General features: G+C 35.9%; 1 protein-coding gene across 1 annotated transcript; it reads right to left on the reverse strand.

Annotated features, from left to right (window-relative positions):
* Positions 1 to 624: 624 nt before the first annotated feature.
* On the reverse strand, positions 625 to 7,166 carry LOC144447599 (uncharacterized). The gene is made up of 6 exons (XM_078137675.1): positions 6,950 to 7,166; positions 5,145 to 5,235; positions 4,425 to 4,510; positions 3,251 to 3,358; positions 2,672 to 2,737; positions 625 to 1,843 (listed from the first exon to the last, which is right to left on the reverse strand). Exons 1-6 carry the CDS (start codon positions 7,019 to 7,021, stop codon positions 1,736 to 1,738), a joined length of 531 nt encoding a protein of 176 aa, XP_077993801.1. The 5' UTR covers positions 7,022 to 7,166; the 3' UTR covers positions 625 to 1,735.
* Positions 7,167 to 23,520: the final 16,354 nt, after the last annotated feature.

Here is a 23,520-nt window from a genome sequence, read left to right on the forward strand (position 1 = left end):
TGTTTGAATGAATGTTGTAAGTGGTTGATACTCTCTTACGGAATGCCAGCATATATCAGAATACAAGATATCCAAGGTGTTGTTGAAATGACGCCATCTCAAACATTCCAAAGTACCAACGGGTCTTATTTTTTGGTAAAATACAAGTACTAGACAACAGATTCAATAGAAAACGTCATTTATTTGCAGTATAAAATATCACTGTATATATTTAAAACTGGACCCAAGGTATACAATTGTTTGGAGTAAATATAGTTTGTTATTGCAATGATGTATAAAGAGAAGGAAGTCCAAGGAAACACATATAATTAATAACCTAAAGAAAAATAATATCACTGATATGTTATTAAAAGCACAAACAAAAGATAATCTGTTCTAAAATTTCAGGTATTTTTATGTAACAGGACATTGTGTTATAAATGTCCATATTAGGTATGAGAGGTTTGTGTTAAAGAAAAAATATTTCTTCAAGTTATGTACTTGGATTTCATTGAAAATCATTTTTAAAAAAACATTATTTCATCAACATTATTTTTAGTATCTGATTTGATACACTTTGACTAAAACGAGTCTATAATGTACATATTGAGGATTGAATGAAAAATCATCTCAGAAAGAACCCCATATAATGGTTTACATTAAAAAGCAATAAATACAACTACACTTAAACTGGTTCTTGCATGTATATTACATCATTACAGTACATGTTACTTGTTCAGATTGGAGTAACATGATAAACTGAATGTCGGTTTCTGTTGTTATATCCCTAAACATTTACAAGGCAAAAAAATAAGTTAATAAACACACTGATATGTTTCATACTTGATTGTTCAAAAACGTTAAATATTACTTCTAATTAATAGGATAAAAAAGTTGGGATTTTTGTGTTCTTTTCTGTATTTTCCTATAAATTCAACACACTGAATTGTTGGTATCTTGCCCCGTTGCATCATCAGTAAATGTTCCAATGTCTTAACATGCGGCATATTCTGACAAGACACTGTATCTCTGAGGAGGTCAGTGTTTATGCAATCATCATAGGGCAGTTTAGATTAATTTGAATATAACACTTGTGTAAATCTTAAATCTTATTGCCTATGAGGATCTCAATATTTATCCCCTTTTCTTCATATTATAATCATTATTTGGGACGTCACTTCTGCATATATTTTATCACATGCAAGTTTGTCGCATAACCGACATCGTAGAATATGATTATGTGTCTACATACTACTGTTCCCCTTGAAATGTTACAACTTTATGTAAGTTTCTCCACCACATAGGGAGTTGAACAATGCAATTTCTAAAAGATTGTCATTACTTTGTGTCAAATTTATTCATTCAATATACGTCTTCTTGCATAGGCATTGAAACTTGTTATCCATAACTTTTTACTTTCAAATAATGTACCTTTAACTGCAGGGGTTTATTATAATATCAAATTTAACATTATTGAGCTGGCCAAAACCAAATTTCTCATGGCCAAGTTCAAAATGTCCAGGTGGTCTGTATATCGAATAGTGGGAATGTTTACATGTAATGAACTATATTTCAACAAATGGAGTTGTATCAGTTATTTGAGAAATACTTTATGGTTTCATTGTCCAAATCCTGCTATTTAATTTAATGTATCTACTGTTTGCATCACCAATATGGTATTACGTTTGACAAGAGTGATACAACTGTTAAGATAAAATGTCATTTTTGATTGTGATGTCGAGGACTACAAACTCATCTAAAATCTTCTCTCGGCTTCTCTTGGGATGAGTCTGTGACGTCTTATCTTCCTTTCCTTTTCCATGATCTCTTGGTATTGAGATATAGCACACACAAGGAAAAGGATCTGAAAATTAAACCAAGTGATATTGATAATGATTTATACAATAATCAATCGCTCTCTTCAACCTCACGTCCCTCTATTTCTGACTCTCTCCTTTCTCTGTTTACCTTTTTAAATAATCCATTACCCTTCTTTCAGACACACATAAACTCTTGGCATTTGTTCTCTGTCTGTCTGTCTGTCTGTCTGTCTGTCTGTCTGTCTGTCTGTCTGTCTGTCTACATGTCTTCTCTTTCTTTCTGGCTGGCTGGCTGGCTGGCTGACTGTATGTATGTATGTATGTATGTATGTATGTATGTATGTATGTATGTATGTATGCATGCATGCATGTATGCATGCATGCATGTATGTATGTATGTATGTATGTATGTATGTATGTATGTATGTATGTATGTATGTATGTATGTATGGATGGATGGATGGATGTATGTATGTATGTATGTATGTATGTATGTATGTATGGATGGATGGAGTTTTCATATTTAACTAAGAGATAGTAAAATATCACATTTCACTCACATTACCATCAAATAATGACGGAATAGAAGGTATTGTGAATGCAACAGATTTTTGGTAACAGATATTCATACTGGGTACTTTGTAGCAAACAAGTGTTTACATGTTCTCACTGAGTGCAGGGTGAAAATAAGAAATAACCGGTGTTTAGTACCCCTTTGTTGAATCAATATCTAAAATGTCATTATGTGCTTGATTTGTAAAAAGAAACGTTCGCCCAGGCAAACAAGTGTTATATTAGTTCACACAGCTATTTTCTCTAATTGGTTTAAAACCATCAACATATTAAAACCAAAGAAGTTTAGTGGTACGTACATTAAGAACAGTTCTGACTCCATACCAAATCAACAAAGCTAATGGATAAATTTCCTCAGTAAGACCCTGAAAAAGAATCAGTGCATGTTAAGTTCATTGAACGTTATGAATAAACATTGCTTACGAACACCTGAGCGTCAAGTTGATTATTTTGTTGGTGTAAACTATATGCCGATTTGACGACACTGTGATTAATGAAACAAATCTCTTTCAAAATCAAAATAATACAGTTAAGAATATATTGTCCATGGTTCTAAATATCAACAGGACATGAAAATATAGTAGTTACTTTGCAACGGAAATTAGAAACAAATGCGACATCCATTTAATTACTTGATCACACAAGATGAGCCAAGGCAACGAAAGTACCAATAAGAATAGTATACCTTCATAGTATACTCATTAACAATACATGCAACAACTGTCATTTTTTCCATCGTTTTCTACACACTCAAAATGAACCTTGCAAAAAGCTTCACGTTACATCCCAATATAATATTTTTTTTAAATACCACCACAGTTTCCACATAGGTTCAGTCTTAGCTCTCTACTACTAGAATATCTTAAAATAAAACTTACTCCGAGATGAACGTGGTAGACATAGGTTATGTACACTGTTCCACCCAACTCTAGTATCATGTAAATTACTGCTCCGACAACCCAGGCGATAAGCAATCCAGCATCATTCTGAAAGAAAAACCAGGAATAATACGTATATAGTTTAATTTTGATATTGCTCAATTTTGTATGCTTCAATTTTAATTGTGTGTGTTTGAATGGTGACTTTACATTCTGAGAATTTGAGACTAGAAATTCTGATGCTGAAACACAATTATAAAGTGTTACTGTATTTGTCTGCTAGAGGGATACTACTAAATATCATAGTTTACCTTCAATTGTGATAATTGAACTGTAAGCACGTACCTGCGATAATACTTACAATTTGTGAATATTATCGCCAGTCACATGTGCATTGTTAATTGTGTTAAAAATTTCAGGTATTGACTAGAAACTAATTTAAAGGCCCAGTTCGGATTAGGATTACTAATATGTGAGTGTAGCAGAACTGAAATGAAAGGGTGTTCAACAATGGAATAATCCTATCCAATCTTTTATGGCTTCACCGATGACATATTACAAATGCAAGAACCTGAGGTTGAATCATGGGCCCTTAACAACAGACACTAGTGATTTTATTATATTAAAGAGTTTGTTTGTTTGTTTGTTTGTTTGTTTAATGTCTGCAACAGAACTGTATCAGTTGCTGATGAAATCCGATTTTACAAAGACCCACGAGAAGATAGAGAACATTATTTTGTGGATTAGAAGTACCAAAAGTAATCAAAAAACGACAGCTACTGTTATGTAATTAGCATATGCATATAATGGCAAATTACTTTATTTAGTTTGAGATGCATTAATACTTTTGAGATGCATTAATACTTTGATCAATACAAAGTCTTTGAATGGGCTTTTGAAAATTTCAAATCCACCTAATTTTCTAGTACATTTATCAACCCTGTGAAGGCTACCGCATTATACCTCTTTTAAATCCTATTTCTCTCAACTAGTAGTTGCTTGTGTACACATAAATACCCCCTGGGAGATAGAGGGTTGATCATGTAGCTATTCACACGTTTGGGAGCCTGGTTATGAAAGCCAGTCAAAAGATGTGTTTGGCGTATAAATATGTGGACATTTTTTTTACTACAAATTCAAAAATCAAAAACGACGTCAAAATATTTTACAATACCTTAATGGCTCCACAGAAGTAGACACTGGCGAGGACCATAACAATAACAAATAGACCAATCATAACATAGAATGCTACCTCCATACCTGTAAACATGAAAGGGATGATGTCATTGGGTGAACAAACTAATGTACACACTCTGTACAAATATTGTATTACATTCAAATACTTTCCCGTTTTGTTAGTGCAAGGTCAGTGAATGCACTATCTAAGATGACTCAAACAAACAGCCAATATATCAATCAATAAATCAAACAAATATTTATCAATCGATATTCCAATGCTTTGACCATATAAGGTTGGTATACTAGTACTTACTATAGCTAAAACTTGTGTGGTTGTTGTTGTTTTTGTTGTTGTTGTTGTTGCTGTTGTTGGTGGTGGTGGTGGTGGTGGTGGTGATGGTGGTTGTGTTATTGTTATTGGTGGTGGTGATAGTGATTTCTGTGGTGGTGTGATGGGGTGGTGGTGGTGATTGCTGTGGTGGTGATGTGATGGGGTGGTGGTTACTGTGATGGTGGGGTGGTGGTGGTGATTGTTGTGATGGTTGTGGTGATGGTGGTAGGGGTGGTGATTATTGCGGTGGTGGTGGTGGTAGTGGTGGTGATTGTTGTGATGGTGGTGGTGGTGGTGGTGGTGGTTTTATTATAATCAGATATATCTACATATAATGACATGATTTTCTTAGCATTTTCAAATACATGTTATATTAAATCTTACCCAAGTAAATTTCCTCATCAAGGTCTGGTTTGTCAAGGAGCAACTCTAGAACACCATATACATACACCACAAGATTAACCACCATTTCGATCTAAATTACAAAATACCAAATGCAATGTTAATTATGAAACTGGTACTTCTCTTCTCAAGTCGTGATATCGCCTCGGGGCGTTGTTACAAAAATACCTAGAGTGTTGTATGTCACGGTATAAGCAGTGGTAGATTTTATAGTCAAGAGGCGATTCTGTCGTCCATGGTAAACAAGAAACATTTACAAAGCGAAGCAAAAGAGTTTTCTGACCTTTGAACTTTCTATCAGATATGACATCACTTTCTGATAATTTTAGTCATTTTAATTTTGGTGCGAAACAAGAAATGCAATTGAGTTCGTCGACGACTTCTTATGAATAAAATATATATAAAAATTATGCTTTGAAGTCAATTTTTACACGGAGCTTTGATGGCATTCTTGGACACAGTGACAATACCAGTACATAATAGTATTCAACTGTGTACTAGCACTAGTCTGACCTACATGCATAACACACCATACGTAAGTGACAACACAAATTGTAATGTCCATGACACCAACACTACTGCCAGCCCTGGCTTCCATCTCGGTAACATCAATAGTACCTTATCCCAGTACTGTCACCTTTCAAATCACAGACCAAATGAGTATTGGAATGAAATAAATCATGGAAGAACTATGAACTTTTATGGCAAGGGTTAGAAATAGGCTGTGTTATTTCATCTGTAACTACATAGACATATCTACATGTATATAGATAGTGGTAAATATATGACATTTTGGAATATGAGGAGCAACAGGTGACTGGACCCAAAAGCAGTCCTTCCGCAATTTCATGAGAAGACTGTGGAATACGGTCAAACTTGAATTTCTGCTAGCCCTTTGGCCTCTATAATATACTTTCCATTCCACGTACAGTTTACACGTAACAGTTGACTTTCGTGATCAACCGTTTTTATGGGTATCGCGTTGAATAGTGAAGCGGGTTTAGCGATTTTACAACGTTTCTCTTGTAGAGTAAAGCCATACAGGTGAAAAGCGTTGAACAGTTACGACCAGTGAAAGTAACCTGTCTTATGAGCTATGACCTTCAAAATAGACGATAAATCCTTTTGTCAACAGGTTGTCGAGTCAAAATGGCGGACATTAATACACCGGGTTTAATGTGAGGGAGTGTCATACTACGCGATCCGATGGCTTCTGTTTACATCAAGAACCAAAAAACAGCTCGACAGCTCCTGTACCTCTATCAAGAGCATAAGCGCATTAAGTTGGCAAGTAACGTCAAATAATGTCTAATTTACCGAAGGGAAAAGCTCAAAACAGCGCATTAAATGTGCATTCTTTGACCAGACGACCCCACCCAAACACTGAACTTCTGCGTAATACCAGTAGCCATGTTAATCATTGTTACGCTAAAAGTGAAATTAAAAAGGGTAAAATTGTTCAATGTTAGATAGTTCGTCATGAAATTCGCAACGAATGTTGATTCCTGTCGACGTTGCTGCCATTGGATCTACGCCAATGATGTCGGTACTGGTACTACTAGTAATAATGGAACGTAATTGCTGTCACGACTGATTGAAATTGATTGCACTAGTGTAGTAGAAGCACTACCATAAAGAAGAGTTCGTTAGATCGCCAATTTACTAATTTCTCTGTTTACAGAGGACATAAAATCCTTCCATAAACAGAATCGAATACACGACATTACTACAGGAGGTGACAGTTTCCTGATACCTTGCAGTAGTCGGAACATAAACAGTACACTTACCAATATGAGAATACTGCATGTTTGGTTGCCTGCTTTGAGGCTGCAGCAACCACAACTGTACATAATCGGCATCTTGGAGGAGTTTTTTTGGTTATCTGTGCTGTGGTGGTCAGAGCATCAGTTAAATACTGTAAGATATGTGCAACAGGTTGCTACTAAAACAAAAAGGGTCACTGCGAGCCTCGCCCAAGCTTTCAGTCACTGTGTCAAACAAGGGAGAGCATTCCTTGCATAGTCTACGCATGTCAGAGCGCCAGTCATTGTAAAAGGACAATAGAAGAGTGCTATGAATAGACGTAGGCTACTAATGAATATGTAACACACGTGACCCTCTATATTGGTACTTTAATTTCGACTCAAAACTGTTAGATATCAATATTTGGCCATTGTCTATATTCTGTACGGTACCTTTTAAAAAATCTAGGACAGATCATTGCCTTTAATATCCTATACTCAATATTACATGTGTGATTTTGTAAAGAAGGCGAGTTCAAATGTCATAGCGATACACTTTGACAAGGAAATGACATTCTACAATACATCTCCATGTCACCCTAATAATGTATTAATTTGGTATGATCACACGCACATTTTGTTTCGTCATATCGCATCATATCATATCACATGACATTATACCACCTGACAAATCATCATATGACGTCATCATAATTCACTACATAGCATCACATGGATCACACTACCAGTGCATGTACATGTATATGATAATGTTAAGCTGTTGATTGTGCCGTGGCCAGCATATACCAGTATTCAACTCATGTCCGAGATCCTGAGTATCACAACGAACCTCTACTCACCCAGGTAGTAACATTCGTATCGTCATTTCAACTAGGGCCTAAACAACGTTTGGTTCCGGTTACCCGATCCCACCTACTTTCACTGCCGATCCTAAACATTTTTTACGTATTTGAAAAAAAAAATCTAGAAAATTATGAAGTCTCGCGAGAAATAGCGGATGTGGAAACTAATCTCAACTGAAAAGACAATATAAAAGTGTTCAACCAATCTGTAATGGCTGTACATCTAGATCTGATGGGAGCAAATCAATAACACATAGACCATATGGAAAACAATGGAAGCCATAACTACCTGAACTATAGACACTCACATATGAAAAAAATGTAAAAAAAATAAAATAAAATAAAAATCTACTGACTCTACCTATTCTAAAATTTAGCGTAATCGGAACCACACCTTTTCAGACCAAATGGAATATGAATGTCATTTGCTTCTGTATAACACCGGTCCCCTCCATTGCCTTGATTTGAACGAAGAAGATAAACTGCATCCCAAGGCCATGTACTTTTTGAATTTCAGTGACGTCATCTGGAATGCGAATACCATAAAGTCTACAAACCCTTCTTTCATGATGACTGACTTTTCTTTGTCAATGAAAAGATAACGACAGTAGAAACCGAAATGAACGTAAATATGTTTTATTTTGACTGTTATTTTAGACGAATGAGAATTACAAATAACGATGACATTAAGTTCATGATTGAATCGACTTAATGTACATTAAATGTGAGAATACATTTCTATTACGCGTTGTTTACTCGCTAGCATTAAGCCGACATGAAAACGTACTTTAGTAAATATAACGGTACAACTATTAGTAATACACAGGCAGTGAAAGTAATGATAAAATAAATACTTTGCAGTGGTCACCATGACGACATTATGTTTGCCCTGACATGAATTTCTTTGACATGAGTCACGTGATTATCTTTTGACGTTAATAGTACTAAAATTATTGAGTCGATGATTACACAATATTGGGTCATTTCACTGTTTTATATATAAATTTACGTTTTCCCAACATTTCATTGAGTTTGCGTCTTTGGATTTTGAAAGAATCCCGCTTTTCAAGAACTATATTTTCCCCTCTCTCCCCAAAAAAGGTAACCCGAAAATATGCGTATATATGCCGCTGAATAAATACTGACATTTGATAAGATGATTCAAGTTGTGTAGCCATGATAGTAAATAAAATGATTATAAGTAGGAAATAATTCTAAATATGTCCCAATTCATTTTGTTGACATTCTATACACGTATGTATGTACACCTGTCATTAATTGGTTGACGAAGTCTAAATTTCTGTCGTCAAAAGTGTCTGATCTACTACACGAAGAGCGTAATGACCAACAACATGGATTATACTTGATAGCGGGCGCTGTTTGAATTAAGTGACTTAATTAACTATAGATAGAGTATAAATTGAATGTCTGAATGTAAATATTTTATGGCATAGTTAATAATATTCAATACTTCATTAAAGTAGCCATATACATGTAGATGAGGATTCCGTATTTATTTCGGAGTCTTAATTTATAAAACAATTTTATCATGGCTTCCTACTTGAAAAAAATCAATGTGAAACATTAACAATACATATATGTCAAGTACTTTTACACATGTTTAGCTTTTTGCAATGTATTGATTTACAATTACGCATACACTTACCCAATGCTGTTGCAAATTGAATCTCTCAAGTATTAAGCCATGATAAAACAGTTTTATAAAATTGATAAAACATCCAAAATAAATACCGAATCCTCTTCCATATGGTCACTATAAGCAATCATTTTATCAGATGAATTCATTATCTTGTCAAGACATCTTTCGTTTAATGATTGTCTATTTGGATTGTCAATAAGCCTTCTTTAAACCACACTTTCTTCGCTTTTGCTGGTTTTTTTGTTCCATTGGCTTGTCTGTGCTCACGCCCATTGGTCCCCAGTATGATGGGACGGTACGCATGGGGTATTGTCTGCAAAGAGCTGAGTGTTGGTACGTGTTGATTTGATACCCCAGGAATGCTTCCATTTTGTGTAATTTTAACTGTGGGTTTTTCCAAATCAGAGTTTCGTTGTATGGATTCGCCGCCTCGGGGGACAGGTCGATGTTTCGTTATATCCGTGTGGTAAAAGTTCTATTGATTAATGAAACAGGAAGTGACTATTAGTGGTATGAATATAGGACTGTGGGTTATGGTCCAGAATGATGATACTATTGTACTATACTTGACTATAGCGACTTATTAGTCACTTCAGTTTCATTCTATCTTGCCGTATAACAGAATATAAGAGAGAGAGAGAGAGAGAGAGAGAGAGAGAGAGAGAGAGAGAGAGAGAGAGAGAGAGAGAGAGAGAGAGAGTGAGAGAGAGACAGACAGACAGACAGACAGACAGACAGACAGACAGACAGACAGACAGACAGACAGACAGAGCCCTCGAGAGATGGACAGATAGAAAGAAGAGAGGGAGAGACAGAGATTCTGGCTGTGTGCATGTGTCCATTCAACTTCAGATCTGCTAATTGCAAGTCAAGAATGTCTTGTGAAGAAAATAAAGAATAAAATGTTGAAATACTAAATGCTCTGAATGAATCGCGTCATACTGACGAATAGATTAATTCGGTGCCTAAACATGGACTCGACTCGGGATTTATTGCATGCAGTTGTTCTACATTTCTTATCATCACAATACCTTTTTCATCTGGGTTCGATATATCTTCTCTCGTTCTTTAGTCTCTTTCATTGTTACATACGTTGAACGTACAACAATAAATATAGCAATCTGAAAGATTAGAAAAGGTTAATTGTTGAGACTTTGAGTTCTGACATTTTTGCACCGTACCGCGTGAGGGCGCTCTTTAAAGTTGGCTGTCGACAACAAATCGTTTACTATTGCACGGTAGCTTTACAGATAATTCTTCCGAGTCTCAAAGAAAATGTCTGTCTAATTAACAACATTTAAATACACGTAAAAACATACGAAATAATAGTAATGACATAACAGTAAAGAATCGTATCTTCCAATGCAATGAAACAGAAAACGTACACGTGTTCTGCTAACTTAATTTACAGAAGTATTTTAAATACTTACATTTATGATAAGTTTGATTACGAACATAACTATTTCAAAGAGAACGTCAGACCATTTTTCCTGCATACAATAAACAAAAGAGAAAGATATAAAGATTAAGATTGTTTTAAAAGGTTGGAAAACAGCACACAAATGTATCTAGCTATGTTAAACAGATATAAATAATAAATTATAGATAAACTTACATACTTCTGTTAATATTCTACTAGTCTACCAATCATATTCATTGTATAGTTACCAGATTGTAAAACAGTCAACTATGTTCGAAAAAGTGAAATCTAAAGTTTGTGGAAATATGTCAATCCCAGTACAGTAAATATATGAAAATTTCTGCCCTTTTCATGTTACCGTTCAATGGTTCTGTCTGGTACAACAATGCAGAAACTACATTTTGTCTAAATGAAATAAACCATTTCAATATATTGCAAGTAATCGCACCATTATTTTGATGTCTGTATTTGATGTCTGAATGATGGCACGTTATTAGTTCATTTCATGTTACAAGAATGTTAAATGTTACAAGAAACTGTATTCCCAGAATCTTGCTATCTTAAATCTTAGCATAATATGTATTTTTTTGCTGGTTTCTACGTGGACGTATCAAATAGACTCGGTGAACGGTAGTATGAAAGGGACAGTACATGACTTGTGATAGATTATAACGTCGTAGGTATCTATGCAGAACGTTTCGTTAAGTTACAGTGTAGTGTCATGTACTCACGGTTGATAACAGTATATACGCAATGATTGCGCTGTCTCCAATGGTGAAAACAATTATGAAGACCAAGAAATATAGCACAAGACCAGGAATCCCCTGTACAAGAAACAAAACCAGAGCAATGACGTGTTTGTATGTGTATGTGTATGTGTATGTGTATGTGTATGTGTGTGTGTATGTGTATGTGTATGTGTATGTGTATGTGTATGTGTATGTGTATGTGTATGTGTATGTGTATGAGCATGCGTGTGTGTATGTGTATGTGTATGAGCATGTATGTGTGTGTGCGTGTGCGTGTGTGTGTCTGTGTGTCTGTGTCTGTGTCTGTGTGTGTGTCTGTGTGTGTGCATTAATACATCATGGAGTAATGAGTAAGTATCAATTTTCTTTGATTCTTGTAGGATTTTTCATTTCATTTCAATTTTTCTTGAGCGATTTGTTTTTTAAAAAGTTGGATTCAGAGCAGTTCTAAACCACTCACCTTGTCGATACCATTAATCAGCATAAAGGATGTAATAAAGTAGATGGAATAAACCGCAAGCAAACCAAAGAATATTTTTTCAAGAAAATCCAGGTGTTTAATTTCTGTCGGAAAATAGACGAACGAAGGCATGGTTATAAGGCGTAAAAAATTGTGTGGTTTCGATTACATTCAATTTTAAAATAGGTGGGATAGGTCGATTTGTGAGCGTCTTGTTCAGGTTTTCCATTGTTTTCTAAATGGTCTCTGTGTCGTTTATTCCTTCCTATCAGATGTACAGCCAATACAAATCGGAAGAATAAGTTTTATATTGTCTTTTTAAGTTGACGTCAGTTTCCGCACCCACTTTTTCTTGTAAGTTTAGGATCGGCGTGAAAAACTAGGTGGGGTAGGGTAACTGGAACAAACAACTTTTTTATTTGGCCTAAGAGCACCACACTCGTAAAAGGACAAAACACTCAAATAGTAGTACACGATTTAGATGCTTCTTTGCATTCATATTATAGCCATTTTCAATGAATTATTACCATTCCTATGTACTAGTATTCTTCTAGCGCAATTCACTACAATGCAAATTACTAGAATGTCGTGACGTCAACACAATGGTGAAAAATCTGGTGACCTCAACTTAATTATAACATAAATCATGCGTTACATTGAACTCCAACACACATACTCTGTTGCATTGTTTGATAGTAAAGAGTCAGTGTCCAGAGTCAGTGTCCAGAGTCAGTGTCTAGAGTCAGAACCCAGAGAATTTTTCATTCACCAGAACTATCATCATGTTGAACTTGAAGGAATTTGTTTATTCATTCAACACATTTTGAACGTTGAAAAAAGTTCTGATAGGATGGTGCGATCGACAGTAAATAGTTATCCAAAATAAGTGTAATTATCATATATGTTGGTCTATCGCCCATTTATTCAAAATTCATCTTGATTTCATCCATATCCGAATAAACAGCATAAGAAACATTTTTGTCAGATCATGGGTTCTTGTCACAAATGAGATAATTGCCGACAATGATTACTATAATTGTCTAGCAGTATATAACATACCTTGTTCATCTTCAGGCTCTGTGTGTTGAGTGCCGACATTTGTCATTTTAAACAAGTATATAAATATACAAGCTATTGACAATATCTGTGATAAAGAAAATATCAATTAATTATAGAGAAGAGAAAGTGATCTTGTTACTGTCGTATGATAACAGCTCGAACTTCAAAATGACAAAATTTTGACTTTCAACGCTTATACCTCAAGATGTATTTATGTATGTGTATGTATGTATGTATGTATGTATGGATGGATGGATGGATGGATGGATGGATGTATGTATGTATGTATGTATGTATGTATGTATGTATGTATGGATGGATGGATGGATGGATGGATGGATGGATGTATGTATGTATGTATGTATGTATGTATGTATGTATGTATGTATGTATGTATGTATGTCAACTTATTTCCTTTTTTGATATGAAAGCCCATTGACACTACATGCAATGCCATGTTCGTACTGTGCATGTCTGTTTTGTAAAAGTCAGTATATGGCACTATTGTGCAATGTGTGTGTTTGATCACTATGTTCTAACATAGACCCTCCACCCACGTTGTCAAGATACTATTAATTGGTGCCTTGAAAATACAATGTCATGGTTAATAACGCACAAATTGTGTTTTGTTAATGACCACCTCAACTACACTATAGCTAGTAGCCTGAAGGTATCCCAAACTATACATAGTGGCTGCACAATTATGAACATTTCATTGACGATATACATGTTACTATACAATCACATATACTCAGCAATCTGAGTACCTTAAGACAGACTGAGTACCTTAAGACGGTGCCCTTAATGATTTGACTCTGAGCTTGATGGGATGATACTAGTAATGCAAAGTTATGATGCTACATTTTAATACCATTTGGTTATTTGCAACAGGTGGTTCCATCCACTTAATCTTATGAATTAAAATAGTATAAATCAAATTAAAAATGCAATTTAGTAAAGTACATACTGACTAATACACTGTGAGTTTACATGCAGTATTTAGACTTTATATTTTATCATTGCTTCATTTAAATCATTACCAAAATTGTATATTCGTATTTCCACTAAGCTCTATTTTTGAACCATGTGGTTCTGGCCTCTTAGTTAATCGTCCCACTATTTAAATTCATTTAAATCCAGCCACATTTTGTTAGATATCTTGCTAACAAGGGAATAAACAAATAGATAAACTGGCAATAAATTTAACAAACAGTCGAACAAACAGGAGTGAAAACATAACCACCATCAAACTTCTACTGCAGAGGTAAAAACACGGCAAAATATGCCACATATAACAAATTCAGAGTTATGGGTATGACAAGTGAAATACCGCTATACAGCTCTGTCATCATTTTAGTGTGTGTGTGTGTGTTGTTGAGGAAGAAGTGGCTATCAGTGTGTTGACATATATAAAGTCAAATTATTACATCAAACCCGTTAGCAAATCGACTTATTGCATACTTCTTGTCCCGTTATGGCACTAATCAGTACCATCAGAAGGAGGAGTTTTACTGGTTTGAAATATCGTTTTATAAAGCTGGTTTAGTGGAAATCATACTTCTTTTAGACGACCACGGTGAACTGTGTGTCTACTTGAATAAAAGCCTGTGATTTATTGGTCTCCTATGAACGTTTGCCTCTCTTTGTTGATATGTAGGCCTGAGTGGAAAGATGGTATGCCATTAAAGTCCGTCCATAAAGCGTATTGTTGGGACAGAGATCGCCTCGTTGACAGACGACGCGGTGTTCAAAATAGAAATGACCACACAGATGTATGGATATGTGTGTACGTCATAGTCCCGTGTGAACTTCTTATTGTAGATTGTTTGGTAGACTCGATGTTTAAGATAATCTATGTCTTAAGTTGGATCACACAAATCTAGAAGTTGAGACACTGATCGCAATACAGACGTGACCTAGTGAAAAGGAAAGTAACAATCACACTCGCTGACTGGACATGAATTCAGCATGACACCGAGGTCAAGCTAAGGACATTACCAAAACTCACCTATTTTAATATGCTATGAAATGATAGTCTCTGTTGAAAAAAAACGAGTTAAACTTCTAGAAGAGACAGTTGACATACTTACCGCACTGTAAATTGCACCAATACGGGACGCAAATTTTATGTCATGTTGACTGATGTCTAGTGCTGGTAGTGGCATGGTAGGCTATATGAAGAAGGCAGTGAGACTTCAGTTAGTGGTCTGATTTCAGTGCTACCTGAATATTTTGTTCCGTCTCCAAGAATGTTAAAGAGGTGAATGGAACATCTACGACCCACTTCTTTCGTTCCCTTTCTGCTGACTAGATCATATGAGGGGAATTAAGTACTTCTTTCGCTCCTTTATACGAACAATAGCGGTCCATGTGAAGACTTTCGTACAATGGTCTTTGCGTCACAAAATGTCCGACTCTGTATTGATATAAAGTACTGTCCCAGTACAGCCAGTAACAATGATACACATAGCGAGCACATACCACTTGTGCACTGGTGTGTCTACAAACGCGGCACTATGAAAAACTTACTCGAACTAAGTGTCTTCTTTCCAGTCACACAACATCGAATTATAATTTACTCCTTATATATATATTAATTATCATATCATGGCCATGACCGCTTCCAACCTATCAAATATTAAATATGAACAATTGATCTTCATACTAATAATTACTAAAGATAAACAAATTGGCAATTTCGAACCTTTTGGTAGTTAGACAAAGTGATTAAGTACCACGTTTACAAATGATATACATGTTGTAAGAGTAAAATGAAGGGCTATGCTGTATGTGATACTGTCTTTCAACTGAACAGTACATGTACCTCAAGTTATCATACAAATGACTTGTTAGTCTATCAATCGAAGGGTCAGAGTGCAAGGCCAGTCAATATAAACAGAAGAAGTAATGCTCATAAAAGAAAGAGTGGACTTGCGAACGAACATATATAAAGTTGGTGTGACACTTCTTGCTGGAGTGTGTTCTATCAAATGGCCAAGGTCAAGCAAGACGAATAACTCCCATGTAGTATAAAATAAATAAATAGAATAAACAAATATTAAGTAAATAAAAAAAAACATGTTCATGAGCCCTCAATAATTACAGGTGTTGGATGGTCGAGTGGGGGAGAGTTAGACTTTCCAATCGGGCGGAGAAGGCCACATTTTAGAATACGACATTTGGGGAGGATCACATTTAACTTTGACTCATATTATAAATAAAACTTTGCATTGTTTTATGATTTGGCATCAATACCACCATTGCCACATCCCATCAATGCCGCCGCCATACCTTAATATCAGAACAAACCAGGCCATGACAACCATACAGTGAATCAATTATTAGTTGTGTGAAGAAGAAAAAAGACCATGAGTTAATTGAGTTTAAACGGAGAAACTGGGGAACGGTGTGCTAAGCCATATATTTGGGATAATGTCCTGGAGCGGGACGGATATTAAACTTAGTCTTTGCAGTGTCAGTAGTGCACCCGTCTTACTCTTTGGATGGTATGGTCCTCTTCTCTGCCAAAGAGATCCAAACACATGAGTTAATTAATAATGGCGTGCCTTGACACAGATTATATGTGGTGGTGGTGGTGGTAGTAGTAGTAGTAGTAGTAGTAGTAGTAGTAGTAGTAGTAGTAGTAGTAGTAGTAGTAGTAGTAGTAGTAGTGGTAGTGGTAGTGGTAGTGGTAGTGATAGTGGTAGTGGTAGTGGTGGTGGTGTTGTTGTTGTTGTTGTTGTTGTTGTTGTTGTTGGTGGTGGTGGTGGTGGTGGTGGTGGTGGTAAACAACTAATGCCGTTACAATGTGTTCAACGCAGCGGTGGGATGGTGTTCTAACCAGTGAGCCTTAGGGTTTGGTCCCTATGACGTTTCCGACAGCATTTCAACCCATATATTTTAAAACAGTTGAACATAGGCGATGGTCATGTTTTGGTAAAAGGAAATAGAGGGAGGGCCAATTTTTATAAAATAATATTGGGGAGCTCGAGGGGGGGGGTACATTTTATAGGACAGGTCGTGCTTGATTTGTTACTGTCCCTGTAATTACTGAAGGCTCCCTTAAAGAACTGCAGGGTCGAGTTATGTCATTCTTGTGATCTGAGTTGTGATCAAAGTTGGCATATTGGCGGCGAGAAATTGACAAGTCTTACTTTTCTTGACCATTGAGGTTCAAAGTTATCAAACATAAACTGATAAGCTGGCTTTGCGAGGAAATGCCATGACAACGAGGATTTCTCAAATTAGACTAATTTATGTATTAATGATGGATGATCGCCATGACTATCTTTAAAGAAAAAGTGGTTCAAGGTCGTCGATGTATATTTCATTTACCTGAATATGTGTCTACTTTATCATGTTATCGTCAAGTAAATTATTTAATTGGACCTCAAGTGGAGATTGTGTTTGTATACATTTTGTCACGTGATCTCACTACCTGCACATTTACATGTATACGACAAACACCTTCTTTCAAGGTTACAGCTCCTGGAATGTAGGTCAATGGAAATAGTGCATAGTAGAACCCGAACTGGACTCATTGAATGATTTGGTTCAAAAGAAGTCATTCTGTAAGTAAATAGGTGTAGCGCCATGGCAACGAAGCACTTCCCATGATAATTGCATAGCAGTAAAGATAGCAGTATTTTTTTTTCTTTATTTACAAAAAAAATAAAAAAAAATAAGATAGCAGTATTACAAAAAGGACTGGAAAGACTACTGACGCGTTAACATTTAATTTTATTGATAATTAACCTCCCTTAATGAATTTTACCCTTCTCTTTAGATTTGTACTTTTTTAAATTTACTTTGTACCAATGTTTTGACTAACAACTTCTACGCTACGCCTTATGCATCCAGAGTCCTTACTTTCACTTCTGTACAATAATAAGGATCAGCTTAATTAATCATAACGATAGTAATAACGATGACGATAATGGTGATTATTAAAATGATGCTAATGCTAATGATAATGATAATGGTTATGTAAGTTGTGAATGTATTTTATATTGTAATCACCTTATGTACAAAACTTGTTATCATGATCTCCCAGCCAGTTCCTGTGAAAATATAACCTTTAGTGCTATCATAAATTTAAAGGAGAAGTTTCCTCTAATATTTGAAGATGTTATTTACCGCATTCAAAATGCATATCTATTCTCTAATACAATCAAACGTAACAGTTTGCTATTATTTCATTTCAAACGACTTGTATAGCTATATTATATTATAGTATATGGCTGTATTTGATACATTTGTCTAAACGTACAACAGCTTACACTTGTATTTATATGATGAGATGGGATTCTGCTTCTCTTCCTTTGTAAATGCCGCCATCAATACCGTAAGGGGTGGCATCATGTCCCTTACGTGGATTATAACACAAACTTCTGGAAGTATATTCATATGTCCGGTCAAGATGTGTCAAACATGATTTCATCTTCATTGATGAGCTTAGCTTCAAATTTATTTTGGATGGTGTGCGTTGAAGAATTTCAAGAAGGTTCCTAGGATATCGACTGAATTGGTGAATTGCTAGGATATGGCTCGGTAGAATCAGAGAACGTGAATTGTGTATTATTGGCCTTTGATCTCTGTGAAGAATAAAAAGAGAAGACGGCATTTGAGGTATATATTTAAGTTACAACGTGTCATGCTGTTCTAGCAACTAGTACCCAGAGAAGACTGATTAACTTAGTAGGCACGTACCTATGGTAACACAACTAATTTATACTATAACACATCGTTCTCATACAGCCTCCAATGACTAGTGACCCATAGTGAGATCAATTTGCATATCGTGGGATCTATTTTCCTTAGGGAACTGTTACACTAGCACGAGGGTCCTACCAGTTGAATCTGGAATTAATATGTGTCTGGGAATGTGATGTGTAAAACACTTATTGCCTGGCCTTAATTGAACACGTGTAGGTATGATGTTACTCCTTGTCTTGTTCTACAGCAACTATTTCCCTCGACTCTCAGCCTCGGGAAATAGTTTATGCATAACATCCCTCAGAAAAAGAGAGGTTGGATAGTATCCCATACAAGAACAATAATAATACTTCATTGTCATACGTAGTTGTACAATGAAATTTGTAGTGGTTCTGCGAGAAAAAAAACCTCGAGTTAAATAACATTTCAAACAACAATATTTACAGATTACTAAAACAAAGAATACAAAAACAGGACAGTACAACAACATTATGAATCATTTACAATACGAACAACAGCTGTTGGATAAAAACTATTTTTGAAACGATTGATTTAAAAGATCTATAAGTTAACGTGTACCGGACGGTAACATATCAAGCAATGGGTGAGCCGGGTGATAAATGTCACCAATGATAGAATTTGACTTCCTGGTAGTGTGGGTTGTAAAACGAAACTCTAAGGATGTGAGTTCTTCTCCAATGATCTTAGCTGCTGTCCTAACTATTCCATTAAGTTTAAAACGATCCCTTTGGTCAATAAGTAAGTATGTAATAATAAGTCACGTGTGTATAAGCTTACTTGCTATCTCACTTTTTAGATTAGATTTCTTCTAAATAACACAGTCATTAACAATTTGATCACTTCAGGCAGGTTTAATGTATAGCCATGTAAAATGTACGTTTTTTAAAAATCAATTTTTTTACCTACAATGAAAAAAACCATGTTCGGGTTTTTGCAATTATTCAATTTCAAACACAGACTTGTTAAGAAATGTGTAAGTATACATATCACTGTTATGTGTGACGAACGCCTTGCGCTAACCCAAGTATATATTGCGCATGTCTTGGAAACTGCAGCTGATCATATCACAATGACAACTTTGACACTATCGTACTTTCGGTTACCCAGACTCTAGTTGTTGGGCGGTGGTTGTAAGCGAGAGCCCCCAACGACGAGAGTCTGTGTAACCGAAACTAGACTTATCGTTCATGATATTTACCGTGTTTGAAGACACATTTCGAGTTCCTGACTCGGGTTTGAAACCATCGTTGTCGATTCCTGTGGGCTCTTCCTCAACTGTATCTCCCATATCCATGTCTACTGTGAAATCGTCGGTTCCTGCTTGAATACCTGTATCGCTGAATGTCTTTGGCTTTTTCCCAAGACCGAAAAAAGACGCTTTCGGATTCAGTCGCAGATGTTCTTCTTTTTCTTCTTTTTCTCTTCTCTTTCTTTCTTCTTCCGCCATCTTTTTCGCCATCTTTTTCGCCATCTTTTCCGCCTTCTTTCGCCTCTTTATCTCCTCTTTCCTCGCCTTTATTCCCTGTTTATTATATATGGCAAATAAGCAATGGTGGTATGATGTGAGGATTCAAAAATTTCAAATAACTGATATCATGTAGATATCATTTAATTCATAAATTACTAACTATTTTACTACAGGGCTGCATCAACTAGGATTACTAAGATGATGTATACCAGACAGCAACAGAAAATCGGCGGCAGATCCACAACAAATTATTAGCCCGTTTCAAAACAAATTGCGTTTATTTGCTGGGAATTTTTTCTATTGACGACACATACAAATCTGAAGACAAACACGCATTGTAAGTTTGGTACCACGTAACATGGCTATGTTGCTTGTACGCTCATATCAGGAACTGTCAAGGCTTTCTCAGTCAGTCCAAGGACTATCCTGGAGTCACTCGGCCACTGAAGCCCAGCAAACATAGCACCTGCGCACACCCGTACGTGTGTGAGTAATCTTCCCCGACTGTTCGAGGAGTCTAACAAAATCGCGCTCGTCTTATTAGCCCTAACGATTACTATGTTACATACTTTCATAATCTTGACTTACCATGTTTCGTTTTAGTCCAGCAATCCTCTGACACTCAGAAAAGACAATTATGAATATGAAGATCTGCCACAAGAAATATGAATATTAGAGTTAATGTAATATTCAGGTCTCGATGAGGAAACAGATTCAGAGTCTACTTATCTGAATCAGTGTAATAGTTTCAATATCTAGAAGAACATACAGTGGTTGTATTTACATTATTAAACACTCCCTAAAGTTTTCATGTGTGAGTGTACGTAGTTGTGATCAATAAATCCATATCTTTAATCAGAGGGAACTCGATCGAGCACTTATCTCTGTAAACGCTAAACAGCTCTACTAATACATAAGACTGTTATGTCCGCAGAAAGCTCCTCGGGGACATATTTCACTGAAAATCAAACTTCTTCAATTGTCTCCAAACTTTGCCATATGAAAACTTGTTCCCGATCCTTTCAAAACATAAAAAGGAATTTAGATGTTCACTGTCTTGTTTTCAAGGAAATTGGCAAACTTTCACTTACCCATAGAGTTAACACAGTATTCGGCGACCATAAATACTAAATTTTCATATCAAATTTATTTAGACTTCGATTTCAAAATTAGTACATTGGTTATTGATTTTTAAAGAGAATAGGTTGGAGTTATCCCAAACGAATAAATGGCTTTCAATTTCGGGGTGTATTCTTAGACTACCGTACGATAACAAACCAGAGTTTTAACGCAAGGTAGTACAATGTACTAATATATGTAAGGATACTTAGTCTTAGCTACTTGCCACGGGTGTCTCCATCCAAGATAGCATCGGTTTCATTAGTACACAACTTGTTTAAGAACTGGGCGTTCCATCAGCATTTTTCTAGTGAATGGAGAGAGAGAGAGAGAGAGAGAGAGAGAGAGAGAGAGAGAGAGAGAGAGAGAGAGAGAGAGACAGACAGACAGACAGACAGACAGACAGACAGACAGACAGACAGACAGACAGACAGACAGACAGACAGACAGACAGACAGACAGACAGACAGACAGACAGACAGACAGACAGACAGACAGACAGACAGACAGACAGACAGACAGACAGACAGACAGACAGACAGACAGACAGACAGACAGACAGACAGACAGACAGAGTAGTGAAAAATATAACCTCTGTGCATCTTTGGCAGAGATATATGACATTTAAGAAGATATGAGAGTCCTCCTTGCATACTACTTACATTCACAATCAGTCTAATAAGGGTCAGAATGAGCTCTTGTATCATAAAACCACTCACAGAGCCCTGAAAAAGACAAAAGATAGAGTAAATATAATATAAAGAAAGCACATAATTATCATGTATCATGTATGGTGCACACGAATCTACGATATTCATGATGAAGCGCTGTAGTATACCATGTTTAGCTTTCAATTTAATTATTAAAAATAACAAATACTGATTTCCAAATATTGTCAGTAAATTGAAATATTTCATCTTTTGGATTTGGCTTCAAATATCTCAGTTTATAGACAGTTTGTAGAAACTGTTGCGAGAAGCCTCTTGCTCCTCTCTTTACTTACGTGCAGAGGATTCGAACACTTTGGAGCACGGCGCCCTGTATAATAACGTTTATGGAATTCAGACGACTTTTAATAGCTGACTATAGATAGAGCTACAGTTCGACTTGATGTGTACATCGATTATAACTGTTACAGATCAAGTAGGTTATATGCTTCAAAGTCCTCCCATTCTGCCAATACTGTTGTACACTCGTAAGCGTATACTATCTTCACACATGTAATTTATTTTGCTAACGCTAATTGAATATTTGGTACAGTCATTATTTTTTTTTAAATACTATATACTACACCCCTGTAATTTACATTAAATGTATAACAAGTAGTTAATCACTGGTCACGTGATGACTTACCCAGAAGTATATTATAATCCCCAGACTAGTAATGTCGGCCACTTCAAAAACCCCAATGAAAACAAGGTAAACTTTCAGGATGAAGGGTTCGCCCTGCAAATTAAAGTTAAGATTCAATACAACAACAAAAATATGTTATCGTTAAAGGGTAATTGCTTGTTCGACGAGGAGTGCCTCTACAACAACATTGATCTCACAGGTGAGTAAGGATGGAAGGGGGCAAGGGGGAGGGGGAGGGGGAGGGGGAGGGGGAGATAGACCTCACAAAACTAGAGGGGGAGGGGGAGATAGTCCTCACAAAACTATACTATACTATAATACTATAATTTATATGCATCTATATGTGTATGCGTATCTGTGTGTATCTTTGAAATGTTCGAGATGAGTTTCAATTCAAGCTAATAGTCAACACACGGAATTTTATTTATAGATGAGAAATAAATCAACAACACTGACGTCTCACCTTGGTCGATGCTATGATTATCAGGATTGATAAGATAAAATAAATTGAATAGACGAACAGCATAATGAAGCATGTAATGTAGTAGATCGACTCTTCCGCTGAAAATTAATATTTATAACAAAAATTAGTATGTAAGTAAATATGATGTTTCTAAATTTCAATCTCGAATTTAGGACAGACAGACAGACAGACAGACAGACAGACAGACAGACAGACAGACAGACAGACAGACAGACAGGCAGGCAGGCAGGCAGGCAGGCAGGCAG

This window comes from Glandiceps talaboti, chromosome 16 (genome assembly GCF_964340395.1).
Source record: "Glandiceps talaboti chromosome 16, keGlaTala1.1, whole genome shotgun sequence".
Classification (NCBI taxonomy): Eukaryota; Metazoa; Hemichordata; class Enteropneusta; family Spengelidae; genus Glandiceps; species Glandiceps talaboti.